General features: G+C 33.4%; 1 protein-coding gene across 5 annotated transcripts in view; it reads left to right on the plus strand.

The window, feature by feature from the left end:
- Window positions 1-26,215, plus strand: part of ANKRD12 (ankyrin repeat domain 12) — an 88,076-nt gene that overhangs the window by 24,391 nt on the left and 37,470 nt on the right. For 3 of the 5 annotated variants that reach the window (XM_084887743.1, XM_084887746.1, XM_084887744.1), the window contains 4 exons: window positions 5,509-5,656; window positions 13,876-13,944; window positions 18,617-18,763; window positions 23,186-23,386. In XM_084887743.1, coding sequence (XP_084743869.1) covers window positions 5,509-5,656; window positions 13,876-13,944; window positions 18,617-18,763; window positions 23,186-23,386 — 565 coding nt within the window. The remainder of the gene's footprint in view (window positions 1-5,508; window positions 5,657-13,875; window positions 13,945-18,616; window positions 18,764-23,185; window positions 23,387-26,215) is intronic. The other 2 variants (XM_084887747.1, XM_084887745.1) reach the window with 1 other exon arrangement.

The following is a 26,215-nucleotide window of genomic DNA, read 5'->3' on the forward strand; positions in this document are numbered from 1 at the left end:
AGGTTATTGTTTTGATTTGTTTTTAGTAAACTGTCAGGAGCTTACCTGTGGTATTTGTCATGATACTGGTGTCCATTTCTCTCTTTCTCTCCCCCCCCCCTCTCTCTCTCTTTTCTTTAGTCTTGCTTCCTAGGGATTGCCCCTGTGTCTGCATAGATAAGCCAGCAGCCATTGATTGGTCAAAGATTATACTCAGACATCATGAGCCAGTAAGACTTTCTTTTACCTTCATTTTTTTTTAATTTAAGTCATTTTTAAAAAGTTAAAGTTGACATACAAAATTATATTAGTTTCAGGTGTACACTCCAGTGATTAGACATTATATAATTTGCAAATTGATCATCCCAATAAATCTCATACCATCTGACACCATAGTTATTAGAGTATTATTACTATATTCCCTGTGATATACTTTACATCCCCATGATTGTGTTGTAACAACCAATTTGTACTTCTTAATCCCTTTACTATTTTTACTTACCCTCAATCCCCCTCCTCTCTGGTAGCCATCAAAACTTTTTGTATCTATGATGGCTAACAATGTTTGCCTAGACCTGATGATTATCTGAGAGCCCACCCCACTTGTTTCTTCTCTGCTTGTTTGTTTATTTTGTATTATAGATTCAGTAGTTGATAGATATGTATTTATTGCCATTTTACTGTTCATATATTTTATCTTCTTAAAGAAGACCCTTTAATATTTCATGTCATGGTTTGGTGGCAATGAACTCCTTTAGCTTTTTCTTATCTGGGAAGCTCTTTATCTGTCCTTTAATTCTAAATGATAGCTTTGCTAGGTAGAGTTACCTTGGTTGTTCTTCCTTGATTTGCATCACTTTGAATATTTCTTACCAGTCCCTCTGGCCTGCAAAGTTTCTGTTGAGAAGTCAGCTTACAGTCTTATGGGAGCTCTCTTGTAGGTAACTAACTGCTTTTCTCTTTCTATTGTACTTTTAAGATTCTCTCTTTGTCTTTAACCTTTGGCATTTTAATTATGATGTATCTTGATTGTGGATCTCTTTGGGTTCATTTTGTTTGGAACTGTTTACACTTCCTAGACTTGAATGTTTATTTCCCTCAGGTCAGGGAAGTTTTCCCTCATTATTTTTTCAAATAGGGTTTCCATTTCTTGCTTTCTCTCTTCCCCTTCTGGTATGCTGATGGTATGAATGTTGGTATACTTGAAGTCGTCCCAGGAGGCTCCTTACAACATTCTCATTTTTTTTTTAATTCTTTTTTATTTTTGCTGTTCTGATTGGGTATTTTTTGCTTCCTTATATTCCAAACATCTGATTTGATTCTTTATTTGAACTACTTAACTGTTAATTATTTGTAAGTTATTCTTCATGTCAGTATATACTTTATTTCTAACTGGTTCTTTTTTATGGTTTCCATGTCCTTTTTTATGCTGTTGAAGTTCTAAGTTCACCTACTCTTTCCTTAAGTTCATTGAGCATCCATATAACTAGTGTTTTGAATTTTGCATCTAGTCGATTGCTGTCTTTGTTGTGTTTAGTTTTTGTGGGTTTTTTTCTGGAGTTCTTTCATTTGGGACATGATTTTTTATATCCTCATTTTGGCAGCCTTCCTGTGTTTGTTTTTATGTATTGGGTAGAGCTGCTACATCTCCCATGCTTGGTAGAGTGGCCTAATGTAGTAGCTGTCCTAGAGGGTATAGTGGCACAGCATTCCCACTCCTGAACTGAGCTTTTCAGGTATTCCCCACTATATACACTTTCCTGTTGTAGTTGAACCTTGATTGCTGTTGGCATGTCAATGGAAGGGATTTATCTCCACACCTATAAGCAATAAAGACTGGCTGGGCCCACCAAGAAGGACTAGCTGTGCAAGAGCACACACCATAGAGCAGGATTTACTTCAGCAGGGCTCTGGTGCCTCCTGAGTCGATCCCTTGAGTGTGTCTCTTGTGGAGGTGGTTGGGTGGTGCATCAGTGTGCTCTGAAGCTGTCCACCAGGTGCACTGGCTCGGATCTCCCCAGAGGTGCAAGTCAAGGTCAGCTGCCACCTGTGTTTTGCCACCCAGTATGAACTACAAAATGATTTGCAGAAGACTGCTACTTGTACTGGGGTTGGAGGTGCAAGGCAAGGCAAAGCTACAAACCAACTCCAGCTGCTGCTAGTGCCAGGCCTGGGGCCACTTAGCAAGAGATATGGGGTACATGGAGGCCAGATGGAACTTGTTTGATTCTACTTGTTTGAGAGATTTTAGGAAGGCTTAAAGCATGAACCATGACTATTTGTATGAAAAAGCCTCTGGAAACAATTTGAGTGGGCTCTCAAGTTGGTGGGGTGGGCTCTCAGATAATCATCAGGTCTAGGCAAACATTGTTAGCCATCATGATGGAGATACAGATATGGTGAGTGCTTACTGGCTCTGTAGGGGGAGTTTCAGAAAAGGAGCAATGACCTCTGCCAGCACTTCTGTCTGTTAGAAAACTGCCCCTCCAGTTCTCACCCTAATGCTGGACAATTCAGTTTCTCCCTCTATGTCCCTAGTACCTTTTGTGCCACTGTCCCAATACTGAGCAGGCAGGCAGGCGAGCGGTTAGGGGTGAGCTGTCAGGAAGGCAAATGGATAGGGGCAAATGGTCCTGGATTGTGAGAAGGATGTCCGACTGACAGTTTAGGCCCAATCTGGCAGTTAGACATCCCCCAAGGGGTCCCGGATTGTGAGAGGGCACAGGTCGGACTGAGGGGGACCCCCCCCCCCGTGTGTGAATTTTATGCACTGAGCATCTGGTATATACTCTATATATAATAAAAGCCTAAGTGACCGTTCAATCATTCAACCGTTCCACTGTTTGACTGGTAGCTATAACGTGCAATGACCACCAGGGGGCAGATGCTCAACGCACAGGCATGGAAACATGGAACAGACTGATGAATCTCAGAGGGGAGGGGGGAGGGGGAAGGGCGGGAAGAGATTAACCAAAGATCTTATATGCATACTAGAGGCCCAGTGCATGGATCCACACATTGGTGGGGTCGCATCGGTAGGGTCCCTCAGGGTGGCCTGTGGGGATCAGACTGAAATCAGCAGTCCAACATTCCCCAAGGGGTCCCAGATTGGGAGATGGTGATTCCATGCACGAATCTGAGCACTGAGCCTCTTGTACCTGAATAATAATTAAACCTACATTTTAAAGAATCTTTATGAACAAAATGCATGCCTGTGAAGCTCCATTTCATTGGCAGAAGTGAAAGAGGAAAAAAAAACAAGAGGATTTTACTTTATAACTGGGAAATAAATAAGAGGCTTTTATTTTTAAGCAATCTTTACCACTTAAGATATAAGGTAGTTACATTCTCTTCCTAATTTGCTAATTGATTTATTAAGAATTAATGTAGTCTATTTAGATGATATCAGCTGTCACTGGTTTTTCTTTGATATTTTAAAAATACTATTTTATTGATTTTTAGAGAGAGAGGAAGTGGGGGCAAGGGAGAGAAACATTGACGGGAGAGTGAAACATCAGTAGGCCATCTTCTACCTGAGATCGAGCACTGCAACCTGGGCATGTGCCCTGACCCTGGAATCAAACCCTTTCAGTACATGGGATGACATCCAACTAACTGAACCACACCTGCCAGGGCTTTCTTTAATATTTTGATACAATGAATCTCTATAAGATTTTCTAATAATGAACTATTCTTACATTCTTTGGATGAATCCTGCTTGACTATGATTTACTAGTACAATAAACCTTCAATTTTGTGACCCTCAATTTTACAGATCTCAGATTTAACCAACCAAATATTCAGTGTATATGTCATATGTGAAAATTAACACCCTGTTAATTTTAAAATAATTTTAATCACAATTTACTTATAATTAACAGATTATTTTTTGTTATTCATTATTATTTTTAACAAATTTTAGCAAATAGGCCATATGTTGGGGGTGGGGGGGAACTGTGGTGATTTCCCCTATGTAAATAAATATTACATATCTACAATTATAGTCTACATATTTTAATCTAAAAGTCACCACTCCTAAACAATAGTTGATGAATAATTAGCATGTGATCACAACACACTGTGCACAATGTAATTGGTTCTGTTTTCTCGTGGCGTGACATTCTACAGAAGTTTTAATGCATGCACTAAGCCATTCCCCAACTGTGTGCATTTTTACTTGCAGTGACTGGTGAATGTACACAGATACTAGAACTATTCAGTATAAATTTAAAATTATGATAATACATATAGAAAACTATGTGAAATTAAACTTTTCATACATACTTAATTTTAATTACACAAGTGTGTCTACGTAAGTAAAAAACAGGTAAACTAATTTGTCAATTTTTAACATATGTGTTCTGAAAACATACTTTATTATATAACAGACTTTTGGCTTTAACAGATACCCCAACTCCCAAATTAGTCCAATATATCAAGGTTTTACTATATTATCTTGCTAAGATACTAATTTTATTTCACAATTTGTTTAGTATAATATATGTTTGGATTTATTTTATAAGCAATTTAGTCTATAATTTCTGTTTTGGACTCTTCAGTATCAGTTTTATTTTAAACTTAATGAATTGGGTACCTTCTTATCTTTTATGTTATATACCATTAGTTATATAAAATGGAAAATATCTGTTCTTTGGATTTTTCTTTCATAAACTAATTTTAGAAATGCACGTTTAGAAAATAATCCATTTTTCAGGTCTTAAATTTTAAGTTGTTGAAAAATGAATACAGTATTTTTCTATATCTTTTTAACAACTCATCTGGAATTGTATTTGGGCCTCTCAAGTTTTATTTTCCTCTTCTCTCTCATTTTTACTATTAAACTCACAGAGTTATATTCTATTGCTTTTTTAGAACCATTTTTGATATTGATAAATTCTATATTTTAAAAAAAGTTAGTATTTTTATTTTTATGTTCCTTTTCCCCCACCTTGACCTTCCTTCAGTTTATTTTATGTTTTGGGTTGAAAGCTAGTATTTTCTGCAATCTGAGTCTACTTCTACTTTAATTCTGAGATTCTCTGCAATTATAATGTCTATTTATTCCTATTTGATGACTATTCTTTTAAACTCTCCTGCTAAGGTGATGTCACTTAGTTTTTAGTATCTAGCATATTTTTCACAAAAGAGTCATCACCATAGCCCAGTTTAGCTGTGCTGCACCAATTTGGGTGTTAGCTTATAAGAGTAGACATCTTAGTAATAACTGTAGACCGTGAGGGTAGGACACTTCACCTAAGTGGTTGAGCACATGTTTAATTAAATACAGAATCAGTTTTTCAAATTTATATTTATTTGTTGGTATTAATATATTAAGTAAAAGTATGGGAGTATGAAACAAATTAGAAAAAGTTATAATTGTTGAAATTAGTCTTAAATGCATTGAGGACAATGATGGTTTATAATACACTCTCTACTTTTGTGTATGTTTGAAAAGTTCCTTCATAAAGTGGTTTTTAATACTATATTGCTTAGCTAATATTGTTATAATTTATATTTTATTTTTAATAGAGTAAAGATAAGATTGCATCCTATAGCAGAACTCCGAAAATTGATCGAAGTGATGTGGGCAAGGAGGTGAAAGAGAAATCGTCCATGAAACGTAAACTTCCTTTTACCATTAGTCCATCAAGAAATGAAGAACGAGATTCAGACACAGGTAGAATAATTTGTTGTTTTCTGTAAAACGTTAATTATCTTTTATTCTGGTTTTGCTCATATCATTTCTTTCACCCTAATAGAAAAATTTTTGTATTTCAGTTTTACCATTTTGGGGCAGAAATTCACATAGTTCTCACCAAACATGATTTCTAATCCAAGTTAAAAATGTTTTTTTACCTTTTTTCCTTACTCTCTCAATGTTTATTACAAATTTCATCACTTTCAGACTTAATGTTTTGGGGGAGCATTTAATAGTGAAATATACTCAATGATAGGGAGCATAGGATATGGTATATGTGAGAAAAAGTTGAGTTTTTGTGAACATTGTTGAACCCACTAAGAAAAAAAGTTTTTAGGCATTTTAGATTCAGAAATAAGTCACCCTCCACTAAAAAACAAAGGGAAAATTATTGAGGCTAACTTCCTAACTCATAGTACTTTTTTTTCTGAAAACTCTTATATATCAGAAATAATACTTGACATCAATTAATTTCAGTTATTCATAATAGATTAGAACCTTATTACCACTGATACATTACTAGACTTTGTTTTAGCCCTAACTAACCATTTCTTGAAACTAATTTAAACTTGATGTTTATATATTCATATAATCCTTTTATACCTTGCATTAAGTATTATATTAATAAACTATTTTAAAGACTGTTTTAGCTTCACTCACAGAAAGTTAGTGTTCCATTCTGAGTTTATGTACATAAGTTATGTGCTATTTCTATCTTTGGAGCCATCTTAATCTGCAATATGGAAATGATCTTAATTCTGAAATCTAAGAAAATACCCTAAAGACTTTTGAAATGTCTTTTGTTAACACAGCATTAGAAAATATTTAATTTTTAGTATACACTTTTAAGAATACATAGGTAGTAGGTAGGTCTCTTAGCTTGAACTAAAAATTGTTCTTAAACACTCATGGTATTTTTAAATCTTGAAAATTACTCTTTTTTTGAAGTAATTAAGAACTTGTGTGCTTTGTTCATTGTAAGTTACAGTGACTTTTTCTAGAGATTTAAATCTTTTTTTTTCTTTCTGATATGTGATTCTCCTAATCCTTAAGCAGTGTTTCCAAGCTATTACTAAGTATCTCAGCTCAGAAGAAGGTGCTTATGTACTTTTAGATTAATAAGATTTAACTTACCTATATTTTCTCTCTAGAGGTCCTCTTGCCACACACAGACTCACTCTCTTTCTATCTCTCTCTATCTCTCTATCTCTATTTCTATCTCTATCTCTATTTCTCTCATCTCCCTCCCTCCTTCTCTCTCCCCAGCCCTCCCTCCCCCCACTCCCTTTCCCCTGGTCTAAAGTAAAATATCTTTTTTACAATCCAGCTGTCTTATTTTTATTATTTAAAAAAATAAAATAGCCCTGGCTGGTGTGGCTCACTTGGTTGAGAGTCATCCCATGCACCAAAAGGTTGCTGTATTGATTCCCAGTCAGGATACTTATCCAGGTTGCTCGATCCCCAATTGTGGGTATGCAGGAGGCAGCCAGCCAATTGATGTTGCATTTTCACATCAGTGGTGGTGTTTTTTCACATCATTTTTTTTTTTTTTTATCTCTCTCAGTCTCCCTTCCTCTCTCTCTCTAAAAATCAATAAAAATATTTTTAAAAAATAGAATGTAAAGTACTATTCAGTGATACTTTTCATATAAAAAATAATTATAGCATCAAACCTCACATTTGATATTGATCTTTTTTAAACAGTGTACTATATTTTAAATTAGCTAAAATAGTAAAGGAAGAAATACAGAAGGAAGATTTTTATTTTAAGATTTTTAAAAAATTTTTTCAGAGAGAGAGGAAGGGAGAGGGAAACAGAGAGACACATTAATTAGCTATCTTGTGCACACCCTCTACCAGGGATTGAGCCATCAACCTAGGCATGAGCCCTGACTGGGAATCAAACAGGCAACCTTTCTGTGCATTAGATTATTCCCAACCCACTGAGCCATACTAGCCAGGGAAAGATTTTTTTTGTATATATAACAACCCTTAATATATTTAATATTTAAAATCTCTTAAATGTGAAAAGAAAAACACAAAAATGGAAAAATGGACAAGGAAGTAGTTTAGAACAACAAAATTACAATTGGCAAATAAATATATGAAAAAAATGTATAATGATCGATATGTTGGCCTAAATCATATGAAGTGGTCCCTGTATGGAAATAGGAACTTGCTTTATTTAATAGGTTTAAATTATAGTAGTACATTGTTGGAGATATATATGACAGCATATATAAAAAACTAAAAATGTTTTAATACTTGACTTATTCTTTGGCAGTTAGTCTATAAATAATTATGAGAGAGAAAATTATCTTTACGTTTATCTCAGCATTGTTATAATAGCAAAAACAAAAATCAGGAAAATACTGTTAAGTAATACAGGATTTGTTAAATTACAGTAAATCCAAAAAAGAAATATTATTTTATCCTTAAAAACAATATTGCAGAAGAATGTGCAGTGTGTAAAGATGTTCACAGTATGTAAACTTAAAAATAAGTTATGAAATAATATGTACTGTTTGGTTACATTAAAGTTCACATTCTGTGTATTTATATGTGCGTACAGGACAGATATTAACATACATATGGAAAGAAGATTCACTGATACTGTCTAAAACTGAAATATATATTTTTTAAATGATTGCTTAAAATTTTAAATTTTTCCATATTTAGAAATTTTTATGAGTGTGTTTATATTTAGTATATGTTATAGAGAAGTAATTTCTTTAGTTTTTTTCTTTTTATATTGGATTAAAATAAATTAATCTTACATCTTTTTATTTTAAATAGTACATGTAGATGATATTTTCTAAATCTTATATAAATTTCTCTCTCTCTGTCTCCTTTATATCCAGGATTTGGGGTATTCTGTTACTTTCTTTGTATAATTTTTATGGCTTGAATTTTTAAAATAATGAACATATTTGAATGAAACACAGTCATTATTGTTTTTTAAACAGATATTTATATTGTCCAAGGAAGGTTCAGTGGTCCCAAAATCAGCAATAATGCCCTCAGCAGAATGAGTCGTTCTCAGTTTTCATTTGGAGATACCCTAGTATGAACTGCTGTGCCTATGCTATAGCAGTTTAGTAATGCCATTAGGGACTGGGCTCTTTTTATTTTTCTGTTCTGCCACCGTTAGCTCATATATGGGCTTTATCTTTAGTATTTTGCCTTATAGTCACAAAAAATTGCCTGCTTCTTCCTCGGCAGAAAATAGAAAGGAATGACCAAGGGCAGAGGTATCTTTCTACCAGTGAGAGTTTGCCTTTTTTACTAATGAAACAACTTTCTTAGGAACTTCTGCCTGCATCTCACTGGTTAGGCTACCATAGTTGCTGGGGAGTCTGGAAAAGTCTAATATTTTTAACTGGGCAGATTGTCACCCTAATCAAAATTGGAGTATTTCTGGTAAGAAGGAGAAAATGAATATTGGATAGGTGCCTTACAATACTGCCACTGTATAGTATAAAGTTTTTAGCACAGTAATTAGTAACTGGTGTTTCTCCCTAAACAAGTTTTATTCCTACACAGTCAGTCATAAAATCAGTTATTTTCTTTTCCTAGTGTAATGGCATCCAAGAGAAAGTCTTAATCCCTTGACATCAAGTACTGAACAGCTATCTTGAGTCTATACATGAGAAAATCTCTTCTTGACCTTCAAACTAAGTTTTCAATTATTTTATTATGAGTAATGCCATAAAAAGCATTTTTCACATTGTATTTTTATTATACTGTGAATTCTTTTCTTTTTTAAAAAAAAATCCTCACCCAAGGATATGTGTGTGTGTTTTAATTTTTTATTTTAGAGATAGAGGAAAGGAGAGAGAGAAACATCAGTAGGCTGCCTCCCACATATACCCCCCCCCCCCCCAAGGATTGAACCCAAAACCTAAGTATATGCCCTGACAGGAATCAAACCCACAGCCTTTTTGGTATATGGATGATGCTCCAAACAATTGAGCCACCAACCAGGGCTATTTTCTTCCTTTTCATTCCTAGGAGAAGGGTTACAGGCTTAAAGGATTAACCATTTCTATGATGTTTCTCCAAAATAATTACTATATTTAGTTACTAAGCCTCCAACAGCATATGAATATTCATTAATCCCAAATAACATTGGGACACATGTTTTTCTTTAGGTTTAATAGATCTTTGATCTATAGAGGTAAATGAGTAGTAATTTATCCTTTTATATGCTTGTATAAGTGGAAAGTTATTCTTCACTTTTAAATTTTTGTTTTATCTTAGAAGGCATTATTTGCTTACTATTTTTTTCTTTTGGCATATATAGATAATGTGGTCTGAGAAAATCCCAAAAGGTGCACAGTATTATCTGTTCCCAAAGTCCATGGTGACAGTTGTAAAGCATGTTCAAGTGTTTTGCACTAAATCTTCTCTGCCAGATAGCCTTAGAAGTTTTACTTTCCTTAAGTGTTAGATGCCATCAAAGAATTTACTCTATTTAATATGACTTAAGCAAATTTGGAAAGAGGAATTGTTTAACCATTTGTACACCATAAGCATCAGACCTTTTTAAATTAAATTCAAAATATTGTGGCAGTTAACTGGTTAAAATAAGAAAACAAAGCCTGCCCTGGCCAGTGTTGTTCAGTTGTTAGAGCATCAGACCATGCACCAAAGGGTTACTGATTCAATTCTCAGTCCAGGCATCTTCCTGGGTTGCAGGTTTCATCCCAAGCCTTGTTGAACATGTGTGAGAGGCAGCCATTTGATGTTTGTCACACTGATGTTTCTCCCTCTCTCCTTCCCTCATGTTCACTCTCTAAAAATCAGTGGGAAAATATCCTCAGGTGAGTATTTTTAAAAAAAGAAGTGGACAGAAAGAAAGAGAAAGCAAGCAAGCAAGGCACTAGCCAGATAGCGCAGTTGGTTGGAGCATTGTCCTGATATACCAAGATTGCTAGTTCAATTCCTGGTCAGGGCACTGAATGCATAAATAAGTGAAACAACAAATTGAAGTTTCTCTCCCTCCCACTCTCCCTCTTCCCCCTTTCTCTCTAAAGTAATATGGTAACAAAAAATAATAAAAATGTTTTTTAAAAAATAAAACAATTTTTCTGCTGTTAAAATAGCAAATAAAATCAATACTTATCACCTTTTGATGATTTTCATGGAGGTTATTTACTACAGACTTACTCCCATCCCTTTATTATAAAATCTTCAAACATACAGTGCAAACCTTTTAAATCATGCTTGGTATCTTTTCTTATTCTCCTACAACCCAAAACAGCATATTAGCTTTAAAGATTGCTTTTAAAATACAAGTATTGCTTGTCTTGCCTTGCTATGCATAACATATAAGGGAGAGATAGTAGCTCTGTTTAACACTTAAAGAGTTTTACAAAAACCTCAGTAGGTAGCAATAGTCTCATTACCGTTTAGATGCAGTATATCATAGAAGGAACAGGATATGGAAGCTTATAATTTTCCATTCCTCAATTAAATCTTCATAGAATACACATTGAGATACCCCAAATATGAACATACTTTTTCTTTTTGAATAAAATCCAAGAGGTGTGTGTAGTGCGGGTGTGTTGATTACTTCCAAAGGAAGATCTGGATGAACTGTTACACTACTACGTTAAATTAATGAATGTAATTGAAAGTTCAGTTTATCCACTATGCTTGAATCTATCACAATAATATGATCTGCTTTTACTAATCCCTTTAATTCTATTTTTGGCACAACTTATTGTTTGTCACTTTTTCTTTGCTATATTATCTGTGGAGACCATTTTGAATTTTTCCTGTCCTTAAATGAAATTTTAAATATTCTTAATGGAATTCTTCTAGTTGTTAACTTTATGTGTTCTGTTTTAAAATATACGTGTCCATTGAAAGGCTTATCATTTAGTCCATTTACCCACTTGCTTTAGAATTTGTCTAGATGTTATTTTATTACATTTCACTTTCAGTTGAGTGAGCCTTCTCATTACTAAACTTTCAGACTTATCTTTAAATTTTTCAAATGCTGCATTTTGGAGTTGCTTGGTCTCTAAATGGTTTTTTAAATTCTTCTGTTCTCTTATGCCTCTCTGAGCTCATAATGATATAATGTCCATAATAATGATACTGGAAAGAAAAGTGTGTCTCAATAAGTTGAGAATATGAGTATTAGAATAATATTATTGTGAGTTAAAATGGCATATCTGCTCTGGCCATATTATCAAAAGTTAATTCTTCATATTGTATTGGGTCGGCAACTAAGTAATTGCGGATTTAAAAAAAATCAAAGACCATTTTTTCATGGAACTAAATAACTTTATTCTGTAATGTATTGCCCATTTTGTTTTTGTTTTTGTTTTTTTGTTTTTTTTTGTTTTTTTTGGCAACTGTCTAGTTGTATTGCCCATTTTGATCAATGACCTTTTGCCATCTTTCAGGCAGCATCATAATCCCACGTTCAAAAAACTTCTGGTTTTTATTAGCAAAAAACTGAATCAGGTACGATTTGACATCATCATCATTATTGAAATTTTTACCATTCAAGGAGTTTTGTAAAGATCGAAACAAAAAGTAATCAGATGGTGCAAGGTCAGGACTATATGGTGGATGTGGCAAAACATCCCAACCAAGCTCCATTAATTTTTGCCGAGTGACCAAAGATGTGTGTGGCCTTGCATTGTCATGATGGAATACAACACCTTTTCGATTTGTCAATTCGGGCCGCTTTTCTTCAACTGCATTGTTTAATTTTATTAGTTGTTCAATGTAGACATCAGAATTGATCGTTCGGTTGGGTGGTAAGAGTTCAAAGTAGACAATTCCTTTGTAATCCCACCAAACTGATAACAAAACCTTCTTTTGATGAATATCAGCTTTTGATGTTGTTTGAGTTGGTTCACCTGGCCTGCTCCACGATCTTTTCCGCTTGATATTGTTGTAAACAACCCATTTTTCATCGCCAGTTATCAGTCGTTTTAAAAATGGATCATTTTCATTACGTTTCTTTAGCAAATCGCAGCTGCTAATGCGTTGCGTTAACTGTGATTCTTTCAGTTCGTGAGGAACCCATGTATCGAGTTTTTGAACATAGCCAAGTTGTTTTAAGTGATTTTCAATGCATGTATGTGATACATGAAGCTTCTCTGCAATCTCACGTGTTGTACTGTGACAGTCCGAATTGATTATTGCTTTGATTAGGGCGTCATCAACTTCAACTGGACGACCAGAGCGTTTTTCATCTTTGAGTGAAAAATCACCAGAACGAAATTTGGCAAACCAATTTTGACACTGCCGTTCTTTTAAGGCTTCGTCACCATAAACAGCACATAACTTTTTATGAGCTTGTGATGCGTTTTTCCCTTTGCGGAAATAAAAAAGCAAAATATGATGAAAATGTTCCTTTTGATTTTCCATTTTTCAATGAACGCCAAACGAAAACTACAAAACAGATCAAAAAACTTTTTTTACTGATTAACAGCTGAATAGCCAACTATCAATAACAAAATGTGTTTTACATTTGTACTACGTCTGCAAACCTAAAAATTCAACTGAAGCCATATATGTGTGAAACCCGCAATTACTTAGTTGCCGACCCAATATATATCTTGAATTGTTAGGCAGAATTCCATATTCTTACTGATAAGTGTACTTTGATTGAGGTTACTCTTTGTAAGAGGTCTTTAGTAGTGGTTTAGTGTAGTATTGCAAACCATTGGGAATGTGTATAATTTATAGAAAGTTCTCTGGTCTAGAATGATATGATAGTCCAAAGTATTCCATTGTTTTCTGAATATGTCTGGCCCTTTTAAAACAAAAATGCTGATTAAAGTCCATTATTCAAGCTTTCTAAAGACAAATTATAAACTGAAAAACAGTGATAGAGTACTGCATCTTTTATCATTATTCACAAATTTTAAAGTGTATATAACTTTAAAGGCCATGATATGTTTTAATAAACAGCATCAGTAATATCTACTGAAAACTGCATGGTTGATTTTCCTAACTTTAATATTCTAATTGAAGAAACTGAAGTCTTAGGTATGGGCCAAATGTGTGTGTTACTTACGTGTAATTTTGGCTTTACCTAAAAATGAACTTTTGGAAAAGCAATGCATTATCATTGACTAACTAGTGGTCTTTTGACAAATGTTGGCTTGTTGAATTCTGCATTTCCCTTCGTGTGCTTTTTTTCTTTTCTCCTGTCTCTTCTCATTCTGTAGATTCAGATCCAGGACATACAAGTGAAAATTGGGGGGAGAGACTTATATCTTCTTACAGGACATACTCAGGTAATTAGATTATTTAGGGGCTCCTCTTTAGCCAGTGGTTTCTATCACATTTAAAATTAATTATTGTACTATAAATAACTTATTTTCAAACCACTATATAAATATCTTTGAATAAGTGAACTACATCATGACACCAGATTTCCCACCTTTTGTTTGAGGTATCAGTACATCACATCCAACTCATGCTATGTATGAACATTATGAGTAGGATTACTGTTTAACTGCCACTGTTGTGCAGTACAGCATGGGGCACCATTCACGTAGAAAATAATGTGAAAGGCAACCTCTTGTAACAACCCCCCTATGGGAAGATACCCAAGATGCTTAGTCTCTTTTGCTATATACCCTTCATAAAGTGTACCAAGTATTTTTTTATAGACAATGTCATGTGACCCTTCAGTTAAGCAGTATTTTTTTAAAAACAGATGTTTTAGAGAATTTTCAAGTTGAACTCTTGAATCTATAGACTTTGCTGCCTATGTTGAAATTTAAAAATGGGTTAAAACACCAGATTTCCTGGGAAAATGTTATTATTATTAGCTGTGTTGGAACTTCTCTATTCAGTTATGGCACCTGGTATTATGCTTCATAATTGCTCCAGATAGAAGATTACAAGAGAATATATACAACACACTTAGTTAACTGTGTTGTCTCTTTTTAATGGACTCACATTCTAATAGTTGAATGTTATTTAATATAAAATGTTACTTAGTCCCTAGGTCTTTAAGTGTCTACTTTTCAGCATTTGACATTTAGCTATAAAATATAAAATAAACCTTCTGTTTCTGATATACTTTATTTAATAAATTTATAGGGGTGGTATAGAACCAACTAATTATTTTTAAAATTATACTGAAAACTGTTAATTGAGCTGATAAGTCAGTTTTATTTGATTATCCAAATTTGGGGGTGAGGTCATGTTTATAATCAGCATTACATTTAAAAGACCTTCACTTACTGTGGAATTAGGTGTACTTTTCTAAAATGAGACTCCTAAGTACCAGGTGCATCTGAAAGAGCTGTATGGGATGAAGCCATTCATGACCTGAGTACCTTTGATGGAAATCCAAATACTAGTATATACGCACCCAGCTGTTAGAGATTTGTATAGATAGGTTAGAACCAAAGAGTAATGGCAACATTTTTTCCCTCAGCTTTTAAATATACACATTCCAGACATGACTCATGTACTTATGTTCATCTGTATTTGAATTGTTGCCTTACACAGTGGCTGCTTAGTGGAAAAATGCCATATTCTCTAGTTTTTGAGATGCTGGTAAATTTTATCAACCAATTTTCAAAGAAAAACACTTAAAAAAAAAATCCTCACCATAGGATATGTGTTAAGAGAAAGAGGAAGGAGGAGAAAGAGAGAAACATTGATGTAAAAGAGAAACATCAATTAGTTGCCTCCTGTACGCACTCCCACCAAGAATCAAACATGCAACCTTTTTGATGTATGGACAACACTTCACCTAACTAAGCCACCCAGGCAAGACCCAAGGAAAACAGTTCTGTCTCTTTTCCTTAATATACTCTATACTTAATTTGGATGTGACAGTGTTGAACTTTCTGTTAATTCTGACAAGACCTGAAAAACATTATTTTTGAGATAATAAGACTGAAACATCTTCATATTTCTAAAGATCATCTCTGAACTTTGAAATCAAGAATGTTGGAATTGCTGAAAAGTTTATTTCTCTGTTTTTCTTTAGTCATAAGTAAATCACTTGAATTAAAATATATAAATATAGGGTGGCTGACTGCAATTTCAAGTCTAGTAGACTGTACCTTAAATGAGTACACGTGTCAATATTCCTGTGTTTAAATTTTAAAATTGCCGTCTGGTTATTCATACATATAAACACATACTTTAGATACTGAAACTTGAGAAGACAGGTCAAAGGAAACAAGTTCTTCACAAGATAGATCCAAAATAGCCAATGTTTTGTTCAATGCTTTAAACTTGAAAAAACATACTTAGGGATATGTTAATGTAACACTTTTATAATTTTGAAGACTGGTATATAGTTATCTCTAACCTAACTTTGTACACCTGCTACTCTTTACTTACCTTCTTCTTCTAACTCATGTTAAACATAAACTCAGAAAAATGACTAAAGACTCTCAAAGAAAAAAATAGAATTCAGATTGGATGCTAGTATCTAATTCAAAGATTTGCTTGAATATTTGGAGTATATTCAATTTGTGTATTCTTTTTCAAAATGTAATTTTTAAAACATTGTATTAAAATGCAATAAAAATAAAAAATAATCAATTGTTTTGCAAATGAGAAAATAAAAAAGTTTCCCCAAAATTTTTAGAAATTATTTTAAGACCAGATATTATGTGTTCTTTATTTTGTTTCCTCCAATCACTAGATTTTACTTACTACCCTTAATATATCTTTTCTACTTTCTAGAAAATTTTCACACTGCAAAATATTTTATTTTTAGGTGAAAATAAAGTATTTTAAAAATAAAATATTTTACAGTGTGAAAATGTTAAGGAAAGTAGGGAAGATATATTAAGAGAAATAATAAAAGAGAACCAAAATGAGCAGAACATTATTAGGAGAAAGTATATCTTTCAGAAACATATAGGCTTCTCTAAAACACCTGTTAAGTGCTTTATAAAATATTTAATATTTAGCCAGTAGTTTCTGTCACATTTAAAATTAATTATTGTACTATTATTAGTAAAAAGTTAGATGAAACCTTGCTGAAACTGGATTTATACTAAATTAGATCATTAATGATAATGAAATGAGGAAAATTAAGATAATATATTAAGAATTCAATAAAGACTTAAATCTTGAAAAAAATTTAAATATATGTTGTTTTTTATTGATTTTAGAGAGAGGAAGGGAAAGGGAGAGCGAGAAAAATATCAGTGATGAGAGATAGTCATTGATCAGTTGCCTCCCACACTAACAGGGCTCAAGCCCACAACCTGGGCCTGGGCCTGGGCCCTGACCAGGATTCAAACTGTGACCTCCTGGTTCATAGGTTGGCGCTCACCCACTGAACCACACCGGCTGGGCTTGAAATTTTTATTATAAAAAATCAAATATCAACAAAAGAGCCAACGTAGGAGCTATTGAATTTTGAGTGGTTTGTGGACAGAGGAGTTTAAATATTAGGAACTCAAATTTCTAGATCATTACGATGCCAGTATATTTTAATTAAGTGGCACACTGCAAGAAGCATTACTTTTAAGTTCTATGCTATAAGTAATATTTAATGTTTAGTATCAAACTTTTATTGGTTTCTTGAGACTTGCTAGATTAATAAATGCTATCTCCTAGAGTAGTTTAGCTGCTGGCCACACTACTTATGAATAAGCCTTTTCTTCTTCCACTCATTTTTGCTGCTTTTAAGTTTGTTTTTAATTTTTATTTATTTATTTTTGTAGCACCTCTTCAAGATCCTAAAATCTGGATCAATAAATCCCAGATAATTTGTATAGGTTTTCCCAAGAAATAGATGCCTCAGTAGTTAATAGGCTGACCATCTGCATTATTTCCTAAAAAATGAAATTTATATATATATATAAAATCAGAGAGGAAGGAAGTGGGAGAGAGAGGCAGAAACATCACTGATAAGAGATCATTGATTGGCTGCCTCCTGCATGCCCCACAGTGGGGATCAAGCCCACAATAGAGGCATGTGCTTTGACCTGGAATCAAACTGTGACCTCCTGATTCATAGGTCAATGGTCAACCACTGAGCCACACTGGCTGGGCTGCATTAGCTCTTATAGGACCTTCTGAATTAACTCTCAGAAAAGTCCAACAAAAAAGAACAGACATCTGTATCTCTGACCTGTAGAATCCAGTTCCATCTTAATTTTCTCATATCTTAATTATTGGGGAATACTGTTTGTATTGCCAAAGAATTTCCCAAATAGCAAACTTTAGAACTACCTTAAGACAGATCAAATCGCTTTGAAAAATCTTTAGACATTTTTGAATTTTTGCCAGATCTCTGTTAACCGCCCCCTTCCCCCCCCCCCCCCACACACACACACACAGACTCTTTAATTTGTTCATTTTTAACTTTAACATTTCTTGTTCAACTTTCCTATGACTGGAATAAAGTGATTCAGTAGTGTTTTTTAAATCAGTAATAGCTCTGTGTGATGAGACTTGTCTCATATACTTATCTTTTTAGAAGATTGTATAAATCATTAGTGAAACTAGGGAAGTAATTTGAAGGAGCATTGCTATGTTGACTTACCAATAATTAAAAAGTGTAAAATTATAGTGAAAGACAAGTTTCAAAGATGTAACACTAAGGAATGTTTGAAATGTTATTGAAGTTAACTTTTAATAGAACAAATCATTAAAATACAAATTTTACTTAGAGTAAATTTCCAGATGTTATTAGTTCTCTGAAAACAATAGAATTAATAACTTTTTTAAAAGCATTTAGGAAGAAAATTGTGTAATGTAATAAAAGTGTGGTACTCTTTCATCTCCCTATTGTTGGTTCATACACACGTTTCCATATACATGTATAACATCTATTTTTAAAAAGTCATCTTATGTTTTGCTTTTCTTTTAATCTTTATTGTTGAAAGTATTATAGATGTCCCCCAATTTCCCCCTAGAGTTTTGCTTTTGAGTGCTTACATTTGTTTCAAATTCTTATATACTTATTAATAATTCCAGAGAAAGAAGGTCCAGAAAAGAAGAAAACTAAAAAGGAAGCTGGAAATAAGAAGTCCGCACCAGTTAGCATTCTTTTTGGTTATCCACTCTCAGAGCGAAAGCAGATGGCACTTCTTATGCAGATGACAGCAAGAGACAACAGTCCAGGTGAAATTTACCATCACTGAGTTCATGTTTACTCTTAGTTGTCCTCCAACTCCAGCCTGTCGTAGCAGTTATTTTTAGCTACTTTAAATTTTTATTATTCCTAGATTTAGTCAGAATTTCTTGTAGCATAAGTTTGTAACTATTGGGTCGGCAACTAAGTAATTGCGGATTTTTAAAAGAAAATCAAAGACAATTTTTTCATGGAACTAAATAACTTTATTCTGTAATGTATTGCCCATTTTGATCAATGACCTTTTGCCATCTTTCAGGCAGCATCATAATCCCACGTTCAAAAAACTTCTGGTTTTTATTAGCAAAAAACTGAATCAGGTACGATTTGACATCATCATCATTATTGAAATTTTTACCATTCAAGGAGTTTTGTAAAGATCGAAACAAAAAGTAATCAGATGGTGCAAGGTCAGGACTATATGGTGGATGTGGCAAAACATCCCAACCAAGCTCCATTAATTTTTGCCGAGTGACCAAAGATGTGTGTGGCCTTGCATTGTCATGATGGAATACAACACCTTTTCGATTTGTCAATTCGGGCCGCTTTTCTTCAACTGCATTGTTTAATTTCGTTAGTTGTTCAATGTAGACATCAGAATTGATCGTTCGGTTGGGTGGTAAGAGTTCAAAGTAGACAATTCCTTTGTAATCCCACCAAACTGATAACAAAACCTTCTTTTGATGAATATCAGCTTTTGATGTTGTTTGAGTTGGTTCACCTGGCCTGCTCCACGATCTTTTCCGCTTGATATTGTTGTAAACAACCCATTTTTCATCGCCAGTTATCAGTCGTTTTAAAAATGGATCATTTTCATTACGTTTCTTTAGCAAATCGCAGCTGCTAATGCGTTGCGTTAACTGTGATTCTTTCAGTTCGTGAGGAACCCATGTATCGAGTTTTTGAACATAGCCAAGTTGTTTTAAGTGATTTTCAATGCATGTATGTGATACATGAAGCTTCTCTGCAATCTCACGTGTTGTACTGTGACAGTCTGAATTGATTATTGCTTTGATTAGGGCGTCATCAACTTCAACTGGACGACCAGAGCGTTTTTCATCTTTGAGTGAAAAATCACCAGAACGAAATTTGGCAAACCAATTTTGACACTGCCGTTCTTTTAAGGCTTCATCACCATAAACAGCACATAACTTTTTATGAGCTTGCGATGCGTTTTCCCTTTGCAGAAATAAAAAAGCAAAATATGACGAAAATGTTCCTTTTGATTTTCCATTTTTCAACGAACGCCAAACGAAAACTACAAAACAGATCAAAAAACTTTTTTTACTGATTAACAGCTGAATGTCCAACTATCAAATTACAAAATGTGTTTTACATTTGTACTACGTCTGCAAACCAAAAATTCAACTGAAGCCATATATGTGTGAAACCCGCAATTACTTAGCTGCCGACCCAATACATTTATTTGTGTGACAATTGTTTATTGTCTGTATCCTCCACTAGATGAGAAACTACCCAAGAGAAGGGATCTTTGCATTAGTGGACATTCAGTAAATACTTGTCAATTAAAATGAGCAATTTAGAAATTGGTTAGTCAACTTGAGAAATCTGTTGCTGAACTATGTACTTTTATCTCACTGAAAAATTTTTTACCCCCGTTTCTATAAAGTTGCTTCTAGGTTTATAATTTACTTTTCAGTTCACTAGCATCCTGGTGATAAACTAATGATCTTATCATATTATTACTTTTAGAAATAAGAGTTTAATACATGTTTTATTGTTATTTTATTATTTAAGATCTAGGTTATTATAAAAGAAAAAATATCTGCAGTATGTTATGTAAATTTATCTCATTATTTCATTTCACACTTCCAGTTAAGGAAGTGTGTATTTTGTTTTGTTTTATTCAAGTACTGTGCCCCCAGAAATAATTGAAAATGCCTTACCATCAGGACCAAAACAAAATGGAACAAACCAAACAACCTGCTAATTTATTAAAAGGAACTCAGATAGGTGGACTGATATAATTATTACTTTAAGCATTGAATTTTGCTGTGCATTCTGACAGCTAACAACACAAAAGAAAAGTTTTGAGTTGTATAATTCTCATTGAGTGATACAAGAAAGTACATCACTTTTGTGTATAGAAAAAAATTATTTTAGCTCTAAATTCAAGGCATCTTTGCATAAGACTTTGGTTAGCACCAGACCTTGTTGAAGTACATTAAAAAAGACACAATTTTTCCAGCGAACTTTTCCTGTGTTGGCTCTTTTAAAAAAAAACTTAGCATGCTAAAATTTCTAGAGTTTGTGTATCAAAGCATGAGTATACCTAATATCTTTCACTAATAAAAATGTTAGGGCTTTTTGCTGTTTTAAAGTAGAATAGGTTTTGGTTATTGTCCCACCTTTCAAACCCTACCTTGGTAAAGAATGTAGTCAAGTTAAAGATTTTTTACAGTGTTAAAACTTGAAATGTTTTTGTAAAATATTGACTTTGAATCAGATATAATAGATGGAAAGACTTTTAATTTTTAAAACTTATTTTTTATATCATGAACTTCTATCCTTAGAATAAATTAAAGAGCAAATACAATAAGACATTAAATTAAAGTTCTTCCTTAATAACCTGCTATCTTGAGAGACAATAACTATTAACAATTTCTTCTAGAAATGTACTAGCCATAAGCTTGTAAATATATTATTATCTTTTGTTATAGATTGTTTTTAACTATAAATAAGGTCATTTTTTAAATATTGGTCTGTTATAGGTTGTTTTTATTCAAGGAAATATCTTAGTCAACATTATTAATATATTAGAGGCCTGGTGCATGAATTCGTGCACAGGTGGGGTCCCTCAGCCTGGCCAGTGATTGAGACCTATTGGGGGGCCAGCCAGCCAGGGGGGAAGTACCCCAGGGGGGCCGGCTGGGAGGAGGGGCCATAGGAGGTTGGCCAGTAGGAGGAGTAGGGGGAAAGGGCCATGGGGGATTGGCCAGTCAGCTGGGGGGGGAGGGACCACAGGAGGTTGGCTGTAGGAGCACACTGACCACCAGGGGGCAGCTCCTGCATTGAATGTCTGCCTCCTGGTGGTCAATGTGCATCATAGCGACTGGTTGATTGGTCGTTCTGATCATTTGATCATAATGGTTGCTTTGGCTTTTATATATAGAGAATATAGAATTAGAGTGGAAAGCTTTAGGAATATCAAACTATTTGCCATCAGCATATTGATATACTTGGAGTTTGGGGTTCATTGTTTTATCTGTTTCATAATTAATTTTCCATGTTTTTGTTATGTTTTATCTGCTTGCCATTATGGATAGTACTACTTGTATGTGTGATTACTGTTTTTGCATGGCTAACAATATTTTAATAAATTCCTTGCAAGTTGTGTGAATTAAAAAGGCTGTCCTTTTATTTTTAAGAAGTTCAACAATTAGTTTTCTTAATAAACAACTTGACTATAAAAATTGCAATAAAACTCATTTATTCATTCAACAAATATTGTGTGAGTACCATGTGCCGAGTCTAAGGCCTCAAGGTGTAGTGATAAATAAGATAGATAAGGTCCTTCCTCTTATGGAGAGTATGTTATAGATATAGATGGGAAATTTATAATAACAAAATGTACCTTAAAAGTCAAAAGGTAAACTTTAATCTTTTTTTCTTATTGAGGAAAGAATGATGTTACATTAGTGCTCTAACTACACTAGAAAATTATTTTCCATGGACTCTTATCTTAGAGCAGTTGTATCTTTTAAATAGTTGTAAATTTTAGAATTAATTATTAATGTTATACATATGTCTTAAATCCTTAACTGATTAAGAAACTAGTTTTTGTTTTCTTTTACCCCCAGTATTTATGAAATGTGGAGGAGAGGACATTGAACATCATCTACTTTACCATTCTTGTTTTTGATAGAGAAACTGAAACAAATCAGAAGATGAGAATCATAGCAAAGCACTTTTTTTTTTTAAAGGCCTTTCCCCAACCTTTCCTATTTCTTATAGTTGTTAAATTTCATTTTCATAGTAAAATCATTCAAGACCTTAGTTTGTACTTAATATCAGAGTACAACTCCAATATTTTGTCTGAGTCTCTAGTCTTAATGTCATTTCATTTGGGTCTTAGAATAGTAGCAGTTTTTTCAAAGTATTCATTGAGCAGACACTTTTAGTATGCATGCCTGATTCTTTATTATTCATTTTAGACCAATTTTATGAATAGATAGAATAAAATATTTTTTCTAAATTGGCTCATGCAATATTTGGTAATCCTAAAGGAAAATCTACTTCATGTATTTGGGTAAAATCCAAGTCAAGTTTTAGATTGTGAGGGTGAGAAGATATTCTTCCTGTTCCAGAAATTAGCACATTTTCTATAAAAGCCTTTAAATGAATGTACAAAATATTTAGCCTAGAATTTTTTACTTTCTCCTTTCTTATAGATTCCACACCAAATCATCCATCACAAACAACACCAGCCCAAAAGAAAACTCCCAGTTCCTCATCTCGACAAAAAGATAAAGTTAATAAACGAAATGAACGTGGTGAAACTCCTTTACACATGGCAGCTATTCGAGGAGATGTGAAACAAGTCAAAGAATTAATAAGTTTAGGAGCAAATGTGAATGTGAAAGATTTTGCAGGTAAGACCTATAATTAAATACTAATTATCAGGAACTAAAATTTAGAATAGAGCGTCGGCCTGCGGACTGAAGGGTCCTGGGTTCGAATCCGGTCAGGGGCATGTACATTGGTTGTGGGCACATCCCCAGTGGGGAGTGTGCAGGAGGCAGCTGATCGATGATTCTCTCTCATCGATGTTTCTAACTCTCTCTCTCCCTCTCTATTCCTCTCTGTAAAAAATCAATAAAATATATTTTATTAAAAAAAAGACAGAGAATTCTAAAACCACACTTTATTACAGAACTGTTTTTTGGATTGTGTACATAAAACCCTGATCTTCACTATAATTCCATGTCAATAATTAAATTTATTTTTTTTTAATATTAAATTTATTTTTTAGTTGACAAATTATAAAAATTTCTTAAAATCTTATTTAGGTTTATTCTTGGTGAATTAGAGTTATATAATGTTTTCATAGTAGTTAATTTATAAGTCTTTCAAGATATTAACTTGAACATAAAGGACTGTAAAGAGATGTGGTGTTTTTTTTTTAATCTTTAGGGTTATATTTTGGAGAGGGGGAAGGAGGAAGGGAGGGAGGGGGGGGGGAGAGAGAGAGAGAGAGAGAGAGAGAGAGAGAGAGAGAGAATATGAGAGAACACGAACGAACAATAGAACCCTGACCAGGAATCGAACCTACAATCTGGATATGTACCTTGCCTGGGAATCAAACCCAAGACCTTTCGTTGATTGGGTTGATGCTCCAGCCAACTGAGCTATACTGATTAGGGCAGTGGCATTTTATTTTAATTACTCAAATATTTGTGTCAGCCTTTAGTTCTACAACCTGCCTTTTTTTACTCAATGTGTTTATCAGTACATACAAATAGTTCTACTTCAATCATTTCAACAACTGTATGCATTATATGGACAATACTTTAGTGAACACTTGTAGAAATATCTTTGTGTATAGTTATGGTGGAAGGATTGTCAGTATTCCAGTTAGAAGAAAAACTGCTGAATCATAGGGAATATATATCCTAAAATATTTGAAATACAGGCACATAACCCTCCAGAAAAATCTTTTTATCAGTTTACCCTACCGTCAAGAGTACTATACAAAGAGCTTTTTTCCCTCCCCACATATTCACTAAAAGTAGATATTATAGATATAATTATTAGCACTCTAGCAATTGAAAAAAAAGATCTTTAATTTGGACTTTCTTAGTAATAACAGTGAATATTTCTTGTATTCTGTGAATTGTGAGATCCAGTTCTTTGCCCATTTTTGTTATGTTTGGTAGTATTAATATGTAAGAGCCCTCATATTAATGTGGATTTTAATTATTGAATATGTAAAGATTTTTACTTTCTGTGACCACATTTGAATTTTCATTACTGTGAAATTGTACTAATTTGTAACAAATTTAGTGTTATTGTACTAAAGTTTTTAATATAATCATATAAGTTATTATTTCCATTTTTGGGTTCTTTGGTATTTTCTGCTCCTAAATCATAAAACCATATCCCTATGTTTTCTTTTTTTCCAAATTTTGTTTGTGTTTTGCTTTTACACATATCCCTACTTAAATACATCTGGAATTTATTTCTCTATTGGGTGTGAATTAGGGGAAGGGTGATATACAATATCAACTTTAAAGAATGAACTTAAACTTGATATTATCATCTATCGGAAATAAAAAATTTGTATTTTTTCTTTGGTCTAACAATTCACTTTCTAGCATTTATCTTAATTGTATAATTATGAATGTGCATAAAGATTTAGTAATATGGATATTTGTTTGTAATTTTTAAAAATTAGAAATAATTTAAATGTCCAGCAATAGGAGCTTGTTTAAACAAATTATGGCATGTTCAATCAGTATAATACTATATTGTAGAAAAGTGACATGCGGGTTATTTTCATTGTAGTAAGTAAAAGAAGCGGGTTAAACAACCTTCCAAGTTTTGTTTTAAAATTATAGATATGAGAGGGATAGAGCTAGTAGGATTTATGTGAAATTATTTAAATTATTGTATCTAGGTGTTGGAATTGTGGGTAATGCTTATTTTGTGCTTTGTAGATTTTTGTTGCTTTTAAATCCTCACCCTAGGATATTTTTCCATTGATTTTTAGACAGAGGGAATGACAGAAACATCGATGTGAGAGAAACACATCGATTGGTTGCCTCCTGCATGAGCCCCAAACAGGCCTGGGCCAGGAAGGAGCCTGTAACTGAGGCATGTTGCTCTTGACCAGAATCAAACCCGAGACCCTTCAGTCTGCAGGCTGACGCTCTATCTACTGAACCAAACCAGCTAGGGTTATGCTTTGTAGTTTCTATGTTTTCTAATTTTTCTTTCATGAACATATAACTTTCTTCTAATATAAAAGTAATGAAAATGATAAAGTTACTCCAGTTTAAATAAATATTAATTTCAGAAAATATTGTATTGACTTAATAGATGAAAGCCATTAAAACAAAGGGGTTTTTGTTTGCTGAATGAAAGACCCTTACAAGGTTAACTTTTGCCTCATTTTTCTATTTTTTCTATAGTCAGATGATTATAAATTTTAGCAAGTTTATATTTATTGGATAAGTGTAAATGTTTAATATTTTGTCAAATAATTTAGATTTAATGGAAATATCATGAATGAACTTTCTGTAAGATTAGTGATGTTCCCAGGTATTTATTTCTTGTTTGTCACTCCTTTTTCTTTCTGTACTATGTGCATTGAGAATCAATATGTAATACATGCTTATATACATGGAAATATATATACATACATATATGTAATTATATTTATTATAAGGCCAATTCGTAAAATAGCTAGATGTAGTGGTTAA

The sequence above is a fragment of the Pipistrellus hanaki genome, assembly GCF_964339955.1.
Source record: "Pipistrellus hanaki genome assembly, chromosome: 6".
NCBI lineage: Eukaryota > Metazoa > Chordata > Mammalia > Chiroptera > Vespertilionidae > Pipistrellus > Pipistrellus hanaki.